General features: G+C 63.4%; 1 protein-coding gene across 5 annotated transcripts; it reads right to left on the bottom strand.

The window, feature by feature from the left end:
- Positions 1-3645: 3645 nt before the first annotated feature.
- Positions 3646-12370, bottom strand: LOC106495638 (E3 ubiquitin-protein ligase RNF19B-like). Of its 5 annotated transcripts, none has more exons than XM_067294535.1 (11): positions 12244-12370; positions 11539-11645; positions 10036-10126; positions 7599-8186; positions 6881-7071; positions 6366-6516; positions 5653-5815; positions 5105-5219; positions 4784-4921; positions 4238-4430; positions 3646-4114 (listed from the first exon to the last, which is right to left on the bottom strand). In XM_067294535.1, the coding sequence occupies exons 4-11, from the start codon at positions 8036-8038 to the stop codon at positions 3955-3957; spliced, it is 1551 nt and encodes a 516-aa protein (XP_067150636.1). In that variant the 5' UTR covers positions 8039-8186; positions 10036-10126; positions 11539-11645; positions 12244-12370; the 3' UTR covers positions 3646-3954. The 5 variants fall into 5 exon arrangements, with proteins under 5 accessions (XP_067150636.1, XP_067150635.1, XP_067150638.1 ...); XM_067294534.1 differs by having other exon boundaries at positions 12276-12370; XM_067294537.1 differs by having other exon boundaries at positions 6366-6513; positions 12276-12370.
- Positions 12371-12379: the final 9 nt, after the last annotated feature.

Raw genomic sequence — 12379 nt, 5'->3', positions numbered from 1 at the left:
AGAGCTAACCTGGCTGCACGATGCTGTACAAAGCTGTGCACTGTCTTGGAGGTATGCGAACAGGCAGCTCCTGCCAGGTGTGCTGGATGGTGTAAAGCTCATAGGGTGTGTGTCAGCACTGCTGCTGCTCCTGCAGGAGTGAAGTCCCTAGGCTAGAAACTGCAGCTGGAAGTCACCTGCTACTCCCTGCTGAGGAGTCCCTTCTGCTTTTGCCTGGCATAGTGGGAACACAGGTGCAGGTTTGCAGGCATGGTCACCTGGCACAGCTTCCTGCAGCTGTTCTGGGGCTCCTATGTCAGAGGTGAGTGCCCTTGGCAATGCCCTTCTTCCATGACAAGGTTTCCTGCTTTATAAGTGAACTCTGACCAGCTTGTCCTGGCCAGCTGTTTGGGTCTTGCATGCTGCAATTCAACCTGTCAGTGCCTCGCCAGGCTGGACAGAGCCACCTGCATCATCTTTTGATGAGCTGAGTCCTTCCCTGGTGGCCTGGTGCTAAGCCCCTTCATTCAGTGTCTCACTAGTAACGATGTGCCCAGGACTGGGTGGTTTCGGTCCCTGCAGCATCAAAGCTGGGCTCCTGCAACTGTGCTTGGGAAATCAGCGCCGCATGTGTGTGTAGGTTGTGCAGCTGGACCTGCTGCTTGGTCTCTGGGCAGAGACACCCACCCCGTTGTTTCTGTGCTCAGAAGCTGTTTCTGGATGAGCTGGTGTTTCCCCTGGAGAGGTGCTACCAGAGTAAAACCCTACAGGAGAGGGTTTTTTGTGCTGGGAGCTCTTTCCAAAGGCAGGTTTCATCACTTGTTGGGGCATCTCTCATTTGCTGCCAAATGGATCTGTCTCAGGGTATCTCCAGATAAGGGGCAACTTAGCACCTGGCACTTCTTCCCTGTGAATGTACAGGTGCACTGGCCAAGTTGCATTCAAATTTTGAATAAATGGACTGAATTCTCATGGGAACAAGGAGAAATATTTTTTCCAGTCCTGAAATCATTTGCCATTTCTGGTGCCTCTTCAATTTCCATGCACCCTTTTAGAAGGGGGACAGTAGCGATGTTGTAGAGCCTCCACATCAGGGGGTAAATCCTGGCTGCCCTGAGCTGAGCCTCTGATGACTGCGTCACCCTGGACCGAGTGCCCAAATCTGCAATGCCCTCAGCAGCTGACCTGTGCCCAACGCTCAAGGCACACCTTTGCTCAGCAGAGTTAAAACTTCATCTGTCTGAAAGGAGTTGGCTGGTCACTGTCCAGCTGCTTCATTCCTGCTATGAGGCACCAGCCTCCGGGATTCCTGTTTTCAGCTTTCTTCCTGGTGACTTTCTTCCTGATGATTAAAGAAGCTTTTGATATTGGACTTAGCACCAGTCTCTGTGGAGCCCCGCTAAAGTGGCTCTGGTTAATGGTGAGTTCACATTAGTAATTTGTATTATGTTACCAGTTTTTGACAGTTTACTGTGTGGTCTGTTGATACTTTATTGTGTCAAATTTTAATGAGAATGCTTTGTTATGTGCTATATCAAAGGCCTTTATGTCTACAGTTATTTTATTAACCTAGTAAGTCTGTTGAAAGAATAAAATTGGGATATTTTCTAAGACTGACTGTTAGGTTACATGATTAAAGGCTCATCTCCATAACACAGAGGAGTCAAGGAACCCCAGGAACCTCATCAGAGCCAAAGGAGGCTCCTGGCCCTGCTGCCCTGGGTGTTGTAGGAGGACAGTTGCCCCCAACTGTGTGTGAGGCCACTGCGGGGCTGAGGGCAGAGGCTGCCCCCATCGCCATGCCGCCCGTGGGGCCACTGCCTGGGGGGGGGCATTTGATGGGATGTCAGGAAGGGCTGTGGAGCCAGCAAGATGTCCCTGGGGATGCCAAGAGGAAGGACCCAAGGCCAGATCAGGGGCATTGGGAAGGCCCAAGTGTGGGAAAAGGGCAAAACAGGGACTGGTCACCTGCAAACAGGCTGGTGGGTGCCTGTGACCATGTCCTGCATGGTGAGATCCTGCAGGTTGTCCCATCTCCCCATGAAACCCCATTTCTGGCTAGTCTCCTGTGCCCAGCGCAGTGAGATCCTGTGGGCTGTCCCATCTTCCCATGAAACCCTGTTTCTGGCTGTTTCCCTGGCGTGGGGCGTGTGTGTGTGTGTGTGTGTGTGTGTGGGCACCAGGCAGACTGCATGCTGGGCCCAGGGAAAGGCTGTGGGACCATGGGGGGGGGGCAGCAAGGGCAGAGGGGCGACAGGAGACAAGGGTTCAAGGGCCAGCTACTGGATAGACTAAGTGCCTAAGGCCAGTTACTGCAGGGGTGCATATATATATATATATATAATATAAATTTTATATATGCACACACACACATATCTGTGTGAGTATAGCTAAATAAATATATCTACGCACACACACACACACACACACACACACTCTCTCTCTCACTCACTCACTCACACTTTGCACTAACGGACCCTCATCCTGCTCAGCCACAGCAGGGATGAGGACAAGGATGCAGGTGCTGGTTGTGTCTGTGGTGCTCTGCCTCTGGCCAGCACCAGTCGCCTTGGCGTGCCGTGTGCCTGTGCCTATACACAGCGCATGATGGGTGCCTATGGGGCCTATACGCTCAGCCTCAGTGGAGGCTGGAGAGGGAGTACAGCAAGCTACCCACTATCAGTGTATGCATGCATATGTGTCCCCATGCTGTGCTGGCAGTCACAGCTGCCGTGGGCAGGGCTGAGTGGGGCCCCATGCCCTGCGCCAGCGGGACCAGACCAGCTCTGGATCCCATGCACTGCACATGGCCTTGCAGCCAGGGCCTCCTCCAGCCAGGCAGGTGCCACACAGCCTCCAGCACTGGGTTCTGTCCCGCTTTGGGGCCGATGCCCATCACAGGGAAGCCCCTTCATCCCCTGCCATGTGCTCTGCGCTGACAGGGATCCAGGTGGGTCCCATCCCACAGCACCCACTGTGCTAAAGCCCCCCCCCCCCCCCCCCCCCCCGGCACAACCATCCTCACCCCAGCGCTGGGACCTCCCCTTGCCCATGGCACAGCAGTGAGGGGCACTCAGGGACACAGGTAAACGTGGCTGCAGCTCACCGTAGTGAGACCTGGGCTCTCCCCAGCTCTGCCCCAGCAGAGTGCACGGCCTTGCACCCTCCTGGGCGCCCCACAGCTCTGGGCCCCACTGCAGCCATTCCGCACCACACACACGACCTCGGCCTGCAGCCAGGTGCTGCTGGTCTCGCTTGCAGGCATGATGTTGGGGGCACCCTTGAATCGTCTTATTTGCTTGCAGTGCTGGCTGAGGCACTGCAGCACCATCCCGGCTGTCTGCCCTGTGCCGTGCTGCTCCTGCAACCCCCAGGCTCAGCTTGCTGGGATGTTTGCACAAGGACACATCCCCACTCTCCCCCTGCTCCCTGACCCTGCTATTTCCCCCTGCCCCCCCACCCCAGCCCCAGCCCCTACTGCCTGCACCCATGTGGGGCTGGGCCCATCCTGACCCTGTCCCACAGTCACACAGGCCCTGGGACCCCCACATCCCCCACCTGCCCAGCGATCCCCTCCCTTGTGCAGCACTGGTAGGGATGCACCACAAATAGGGCCTGCTGCTATGGGGCTGTGCCCTTTGAGGGATGGCTGTGCTGCAGGACACGTACCCTCGGCAATTAAATTTATTTTCTAGTGGTGCCAATGCTCAAGGCTGCCTCTGCAGAGAGGGTGCATGGAGCTAGGTGCACAGCGCCGGTGGAGTTGAAAGCCCTGTGAGCGCCTGCCCAGCTGGGGGCTGGCCCAGATCCAGTGCGTGGGGTTTGCAGTGCCCCCACCCCGGCGCCCAGCTCTGCCCTGGGAGCGTGTGGGATCCTCATGTCGGTGGTGGGTGGGAGCCCAGAAAAGGGCTCTGCAGTCATGGGGTCTCCCCCCCCCCCCCCCCAGTGTGGCCCAGGCCTCAGCCACAGTCCCCCTCACTCTGCTGGGCCACCCACTGCGCTGCACCCGTCGCTGGTGCCACCTAGGGAGTCCCCAGAGAGACTTTGCCCCGACAGGGCGCTGCACAGGCTCTGCTCGCGGCCAGGGTGCGGCACTGCTTCGATCTCCACCTCCACCTCGATGTTGACACCTTCCCTGCAGACAGACACGGGTTAGGGCAGCAGCCCAGGACCTTGCTGAGTCCCTGCCCAGCATGGGTGGGGGGAGGCCGCTGGGAAAGGGGACGGTGTCTTTGGGTCCCTGCCCACTGGGGCTCACCTGTGGGACGCGTCCTGGCCCTCGCTCAGCATGCTCCCTGCGAGGGCCACCGTGCTGGCCGACTGGCTGTCCTGCTCCTTCCACACGGCCCCGTGGCGCTGGCTGCGACTGCTGCTGGGGAGGGAGGCGGTTGTGTCCGGGACTCCGTCCTCAGCCCCCCGGGGGCTGGGCAGCACCGACCACAGCTCATTCACTGGCAGAGGGAGAAACAGCACTGAGCACCCTGCCCCCAAGGACAGGAGCAGGGAGCAGCACCGACCTGCAGGCTCTTGACAGGGTTTGGAAACAAGCTGGTCCAGACCGTTTTAGGCAGCACCTGCCTCCCCCCAGGACCAGTGGGTCACTGTGTCCCACCAGCTGCAGCCTCCCTGCCAGGACAGGGGTTTGCACGGTACCTCCCAGGGCAGAACAGGGCCCTCCAGCCCCGGCAGGACACGGGTCCCCAGCCCCAGAGCTGTCACAGCCACAGAACCATGAGCAGGACCACAGGCTGTGCAGCCCCATGCAGGGCACAGGCCAGCGGGCAGCCAGCAGCGCAGGACTCACGCTTGGTCAGGTTCTCCAGCTCCACCATGCCAAGGTCTCCTGGCTGGCCGCGGCTGCCCCCACAGCCCCAGCGGCTCCGACACAGCGACAGCACCACGACCCCATAGACATAGGTGAGCATCAGGGGCACACCGACTCCTGTGGGCAGATGCACGGCTAGTGCCCGGCACCTGCTGGCATTCCCCCCCCGGCCTGGCCCCCGTGCGCCCTCCTGGCACCCCAGCTCTCAGACAGCCCCTGGTGAGATGCCCTACGGCAGCCCCAGCCCCAGTCTCTCTGAGACTTGGGCAGGGCCCCCCAGCCCTGGCCAGCGGCACTTACCAACCGTGATGGCCATGATGATGGGGGACACAAAGAGAGACAGGAGGACGCTGCTGGTGACAGACAGGCACTGCTGGCACCTCGACAGGCTGCTCTTCCGGCTCCGGCCAAGCACCTTGAGGAGAAGTGAGAGCGGGTGCAGGGGTCCTGCAGAGGAGCTCAGCCCACAGGCCCTGTCCTGGCTCCCGTGGTCCTGGCAGAGCTCCAGCCGGAGCTGCAGGTTCCCGGACACCCACTCCACCTCCACAGCAGCAGACCGTTATGATGGCACAGCCACCACAGTTCACGTGTCCCTGGAAAACTCCCCCAGACCTGCCTCCTCCTCTCACCCACCCGGGCCTCTACCTCTCCAGGCCAGGACAGGGATCCTCCCTGGGGGAGGGCATTGGGGCCAGCAGGAGAGAGATCCCTGCAAGGAGGGACTCTGGGGAGACAGGGATGGCACAGTGACATGTTGCAGGCAATGGTGAGCGCTGGGTATCCACCCGGAGACACCAGGGCTCAGCGGAGAGTGGGACTACGGGGACCCCAGGGCCCCTTGCCAGTACCTTCCTACCCATGTAGATGGGGATCCCGATGGTGATGACAGGGACAGCAACGCCCGCCACGAGGGAGATCACCATGGGCGCCCCTAGCACCATGCCCAGCTGCCACAGGATCTTCCGGGTCCGAGACCAGGGCCGCTTCCCCCAGAAGGTGCAGCCGGAGGGGCTGTGAGGACAGAGCGGGGCTGGCCCAGTGGTTCCTGCACCGGGGCAGGCAGACACCAGCACGGCCTGTCCCTGGTGCTGGGGCGAGACCCACGGAGCAGCGGGAAGCAGCGGCAGCGCCGCCTGCCCACGAGCTGCCCTCACCCCACGGGCCGCAGGACAAGGTCAGAGCCCAGCCAGCCCCGGGCACGGCACTGACCCCATCCCGCTCCTCTGCTCCGGCCACCGGCCTGGGGCCTGGCCCGTGGGGCACGGACAACCCACCCGGCGCTACGGCTCCGCCAGACCTGGCAGACCAGCAGTATGGACCCCTCTGCTCCCCCCGATGGACCCTGCAGCCCAGCCTGCCCCACAGCCCTGCCTGTCAGCAGGGCCTCCCTGTCCCCCGGCTCCCCCAGCCAAGCCCCACAGCTCCCGGCAGAGCCCCCAGCCCCAGCCCAGCCCCACGGCAGCTCCCCCAGCCTCACAGCAGCCCCAATGCACTCCTCGGCTCCTAGCAGGCTCCTCACCCAGCCCCACAGCTCTCAGCAGCCCCCCAGTCCCATGCTGACCTCAGGAAGTGCACGTCGGAGATCTCCCGCAGGCAGAGCCAGCAAAAGAGGCAGCCACAGACTGTGCAGTTCATGCGGTTGCAGCTCCCGTCATTGATCTTCATGATGAAGGCACCGCAGCGGGGACAGACCTTGATGTCCTCGGCCTCTGCTGGTGGGGGAGAGGAGATGGGATGGGTGGGATGGGGTAGGACAGGACAATCTCCACACACCGTGCTGGGATTGCTGCCCCCCGCCCTCGCCCTGCCAGGGTCTGTCGGGGCAGACGCCGCCTGGCACTGACACAGGTGCCAGGGTGAGCTGGGCACCACCAGCACAGCAAGGCCCCGCTCCACGTCCCCAGCTCGAGCGACCAGCACAGGGGCTATGCAGCCCCACGCAGAGGCAGCTGACGGGGACCACTAGGCCGTGGCTCCGGAGTCCCCACGAGCAGGAGAGGTCGAGACGAGCGGCGATGCCATGCGGCAGTGCCAACTCCCTGCCCTACTCACTCCCCCCGTGGGCCAGGGTCTCACCATGGGCCGTGTCCTCCTGGCGGACGAGCTGTGCCGAAGGGGTGGCCAGGCTGGGGGCCCGTGGCGCCAGCTCGCAGGGGCCGTCGGGGTGCCAGGGCTGCCGGCAGTGGTAGCAGAACTCGGTGCCGCAGCCCTCGCGCTCGCAGATGAGGCGCGGACACTCGGCACAGCCATAGGCAATGACAGCGTAGCTGCGGGGAGAGTACGGTCAGCACGGCGGGGGCCGACGGTCCCCACCACCCCGTCCCCATCCCTGGCACGGCGGCCCACGCAGGGGCAGGTCCCCGCTGCGCACTGCACTGCAGCAGGGGGCTGCAGCCAGCACGCGGGAGAGCCGGGTGCCAGCCCCACCAGCTCGACTGCTGCAGCAAAGCCCTCCCCACGCAGCACCCGCCACCCCCCTGGGGTCCCATGCATCGGCCCAGCACGGATGGGCCTGCGGGGAGAGCTCTGATCCCAGCAGGTAACGCAGCAGCCCGATCTCTGCAGCCGGGAACCGCCGTGTCTCTGAGCAGGCGCAACCACACGTGGGATCCAGGCAAGAGGGGACTGAGCCTGGAAAAGGCTTACAGGGCACGGGCAGTCTGCTGTACACCAGCTCCCAGCTGGTGAAGCCCATCGCCTCCTCGGGTGCATTTCCAGAAGTGCCCGCGTGGAGCAGGGGGGCCCCCACACCGTCCCTGGGGCCCCGGCCCTGCGCGAGGGGCCAACCAGTCACCTGCAGTCGGGCGCAGGGCACCAGCGGGTGCTGGGGTCGGCCACGAGCAGCCGCCGCAGGAGGAACTCCTCGTACTTGTCGCAGAGGACGGGATCGGCCAGGAGGCGGTGGACGTCGGCGGGCTGGAGCGCGGCGGGGCAGTGCGGGCAGGCCACCTGCACGCGGCTCTCGCTGACAGCGATGCGCAGGTACTGCTCCAGGCAGGCCCGGCATGAGCGGTGGCTGCAGGAGGCCAGTGTGGGGAAGGCCTCGGGCGGCTGGGGCAGCAGGCACAGGGGGCACTCCACCAGCTCCCCGTCCTCGCCCAGGGGCAGCGCGACGTGGATCTCCTCAGGGCCCCCCGGCTCCAGCTCCGGAGACATCTCCTCGACAGCCTGCGGCTTCTGCCCAAAGAAGCCCAGGACGCGGAGAGGCCCAGGCACCTGCGTGGGCCGCTTCATGGTGGCACCTCAGGGCAGGTGCTGGCAGCAGAGAGACGCCAGCCCCAGCGTGGCCCCATGGCCGGTCAGCTGGGCTCCTACCTGGGCCTTACCATCCCCACAGGCAACGGCTGAACCATCTCCCACCACAGCATCAGCGTCGCTCAGCCTGCAAAGGAACCACATGTGAGAGCGAGCTCTGGGCCCACAGACGTGGGAGCGGGCCCTCAGCACCCGTGAGACTCCCCTGCCCCACAGCACCAAAATTGAGCTGCGGCAACGCTCCCCCGCCTCGCCAACAGGCCCTGCTGCCCTGCCAGGCCCAGGGCAGCCCGCAGGGATAACATCCCGCAGCCCCAGCACAAGGCGAGGCAGAGCACAGCACTCCCCACAGCCCCTAGACTGGCCCAGTACCAGCCGGCCAGCCCTGGGCGTTTGCGGCATCAGGGCCAGCCCTGCCAGCAGCGCCCTGAGCCCGGCACAAGCCCTGCAGCACAGGGACCTGTCTCCTGCCCCAGATCCTCCCTCCTCTGATGGGTCATGACCATCCCCTATGGCCCACGCTGACCCTGGGCCACACAGCCATAGCCTGTCCCCAGCCACCTGCATGCTCCTGCGCCGGCTCTGCTCTGCTCGGCCCAAATTCCCTTGTCTGGGAAGACAAGTCTTTACAACGAAGGTGGCAGTGAACACTGTGACAGTCAGTTTGTAGAAAGGACTTGATAATTAATCACACATCTTTATCACCCGAGCCTCCTCTGCTCTCCTCTCCAAGGAAAGCCAAAGCTTTGACTTTCTGCTGAAGTTTAAGTGCTCCAGAGCCACAGACAGCCTGTCTGGAAGCCAACACTTGTCACTGCAGGCGCAACAAGCTCCTCAGCCCGGCCTGCGTCAGGAAGCCCCTAGCAATGGCTAGCTGGAGGTAAATCAGAAAGCTCGGGGCAAATCAAACCTGCCCTCGCTCACTCCTTCTCCTCAGGGTTAGCTTACAGCAGAGCAGGGAATGTCTCACTTCGACAGAGAAATGGTTTCCTCCACAAAGGTTCAACCCTAAACCACCCTGGGAAGAGACAGCTCCTGCCATGTGCCCTGCAACCCAGGACAGCAGGACCTGAGGGCTTGCGGGAAGCGACAACCTCTGACCAGTGCTTTCCTACGTTCTGTCACAAGTGCGAAACTAAACCCTGCATCGCCCAAGCAGCTGCACAGTTCGTAAAACAGACGACGGAGCCAAACGACCCAAGTGCCAGTTAACTAAGTGACCAGGAGCCCAGGAATTAGGAGCCCAGAAAAGAGGAGGCAAATCTCTCGCAGTCAGCTCACATTCATCTGGGGTCGCACACCACAATCCCTCCCCACTCCAGGGCCAGTCACTCCACCACGCTGCTTGCGCTGTCCTTCTCCACACCCCATAAAGCTGCACCCCACACCTCACACCTCCACGGCACCACTGCATCCCCCCACCTCTAAGCGTCTCTGCCGGGTTTTTGCCTGTTAGCACAGCCAGAACAGCAGACACACTGGCACTGAAAGAGGCAGATGTTAGTGATGACTCAGGCAAGACCAGGGAGTTTAATAACATCTGCTCTGCTGGGAATGAGCGAGGTGCCGCGCCGTGTCACCCCGGGCAACAAGGCACTTTGCAGTGAGGTGGTAACTGAAGAGCCTGTGGAAACTTGGCTGAAATTTGATTTAAACAGTTGTTAGGGAGTGAGAGGTGCTGCAGGAGGCGAGGGGAAGGAAGGCACTCCAGCAGCACCGAGGGCAGTGGGACGGGAGCAACCGCTGCTGCCACCGCAGGCTTTGCCTGCAGGATGGCAGGAGCCAGAACCGTAGCGGCAGCGACAGCTGCACCGACGCCGCAGACACGGCACATCTGACCCGCGGAGTCGCCCCAGGAGGAGATGCCCCGTGTCCGTGCGGCTCCTGCACCAGGGCTGCAACACGCTGCCTGAACAGCCACGGCTGCACAGCACCGCGACAACCACCGGCAGGGATCAAACTGGCCCCTCCGGTACCTGTCAGTGGGGAACCATCGCTGACGACAGGGGGTGACGTGGCTCCCCGGGGACCACCGCGAGGCCCAATGCCTTCGACTCCCTCAGCGTCCTGGAAATAAACAAAACGTGTTCATGAACAGCCTCAGCGGCGGTAACTCACGGCATCACGGGGCAGCCGCACATGCCAAGGACACTCGGACACATCAAACAGTGCTCTACTACCAGAGCCACAGAGAGAGCAGAGCAGGGCCCACAGACGGGGACCCGCTCTGGGGCAGGGATCCAGGCCTCAGGGGGGGACCACGTGAACGGCCAAATCGGGAGCAGGGCTGCTGCCCCCGACACACATCTCTGCACAACACCAGGAGAAACTGTGAGCTCCATCGCATGGGGGCCCATCGCCCACTGGCCCTCCGGGGAGCACCAGGTGACAGGGCTTGGCTCTGTGGTCCTCGAAAGAGCCGTGACCACGAGCATCGGCCTGTTAGAGGTAACGGCTGGAGAGGAGCCACGGCCCTGCCACGATGCCCCACCATGGGGCCTCTCCTGGGCCTGCGCCACGGCTGCCTCTTCTCTCATGCCCAGCCGTGGGGAGCAACCCAGCAGCAGGCAGGGAGAGCAGCATTGCCTGTGGGCGTCATCCCAGGATCACAGGGTAATTCAGGTGGGAAGGGGCCTCAGGAGGCCTCTAGTCCAACCTCCTCCCCAAAGCAGGGCAGCTCTGGGGACAGACGAGGTTGCCCCAGGCTTCATCCAGTCGAGCCTTGAAAACACACAGGGATGGAGATGGCACAACCTCCCTGAGCAACCTGATACACGGCTGGACTCGCTGCGCTCCCCAGGGATCCTCAGCCGCTCCTGGAGATCAGACCACGGGAGGGCCGTGAGTGCCTCTCTGCACTCCTAACGGCCCCAGATCCCTCATCCAAGGCGAAAGGATCCCAACATCAGAAACACCACAATGGTGAAGGACTCCAGCACTCTCACTCACTGTTACCCAAGTGCCCTCCTGCGTGTCTGCACACCCTGCCCTATCGTCCTGCAGCGACACGGCCTCTTTGACCACCTGGGCCCTCTCTGCCGGCGTCCCCAGAGCCTCCAGAGCTCTGCAGGAGCCTCTCTGTGCCAGACATGGGAAAGTCGGGTCTCGACCTCTGCCTCCAGCAGCTTGTCTCCATCTCCCTCCTCCAGTCATCCTGCCTGGACAAGCTGCTTGCTCATCCCTTTCTCTCCTGCAAGGCATTGCTGTCCGCTGCAGGTCTACCAGGGCGCTGCAGAGCAGGGTCCCATGAGCCTCGGGCTCCTTGACGCTGCGCAGACCCCTGACCTCGAAAACTGCCTGGCAAGAATCCCCTGCGCCCCGTCAGTGCCGGTCCTGCTCCTGCTTCACTGGACAGAGTGGGTCCCCCGGCCAGCGCTGCCCCTCCTCCACAGGGCCGAGGGCACGCAGGCAGCCACCAGCTGGGCTGCAGGTGCCGTGGCCCTGCGCAGGGCTCTGACAGATGCCAGCACATGACTCACCGAGCTCCTTCCCTGCTCAGGGGGCTCGCGGGGCGTCCTGCAGCTCTCCAGCAGCCAGGATTGGGGCCGTGCCTCGCTGCGCAGCGGAGGAGCGCGCTGTGGCTGCCCTTGGTAGCGCACAGGCACAGAGACAATCAGTGCCGGGGCGCGGGAGCGGCGGCAGCCAGCCCCACAGAAACAGACCACAGGGCGGCCCCCCCCCAGCTGTCCCCCTGCCCTCGCAGCCCCTCATGTCCCCGTTCTGGCTGTCTCCTCACGGTCCCATGGCCCTGCCCTCGGGGCCTCACAGTCCCAATAATGCCACGCGCTTGCGATGCCCCCAGCCGGGAGAGCTGCAGCCGCCACCCAGAGCTGCTGCCCCCGGCCCCGCACTGCCACCTCCCCCCGCCGCTCCCAGCCCAGGAAGGAGCCAGGCTTGGGGAGACCCAGCCCCTGCCCAGCCAGCGCCACGGGGACTTGCCCCGGCTCTTCTGGCCACGCGGCTGCAGCGACCACGGTCCCCCCAGGCCCCCGCCCCGGCCACAGCCCCGGGTTCCCTGCCCCAGCGCCAGGGAGCTGCCCATCCCCATGTCCCTGCCTGTCCCTGCCCCATCCCTGGGGAGCTGCCCCCTGTCCCTGCCTAGGGACCCTGCCCCATCCCCGCGGACCCTGCTCCGTCCCCATGCCCCTGCCTGCCCCTGCCCCATCCCCGCGACCCTCCCTCACCCCCGGGACGCCCGCCTCGCCACGGGCCCTGCCTGCCTCTCCCGCTCCGCGGCGGCCCCGGCCCGCCCCACCGCATGCCGGGACCGCGGTCCCCGCCCGCCGCCCGCGCTCCGGGCGCTCCGGGCGCTCCGGGGGG

The sequence above is a fragment of the Apteryx mantelli genome, chromosome 3, assembly GCF_036417845.1.
Source record: "Apteryx mantelli isolate bAptMan1 chromosome 3, bAptMan1.hap1, whole genome shotgun sequence".
Classification (NCBI taxonomy): domain Eukaryota; kingdom Metazoa; phylum Chordata; class Aves; order Apterygiformes; family Apterygidae; genus Apteryx; species Apteryx mantelli.
The sequence above is the reverse complement of the archived record's forward strand: the minus strand, read 5'-3'. Positions and strand labels throughout refer to the sequence as shown.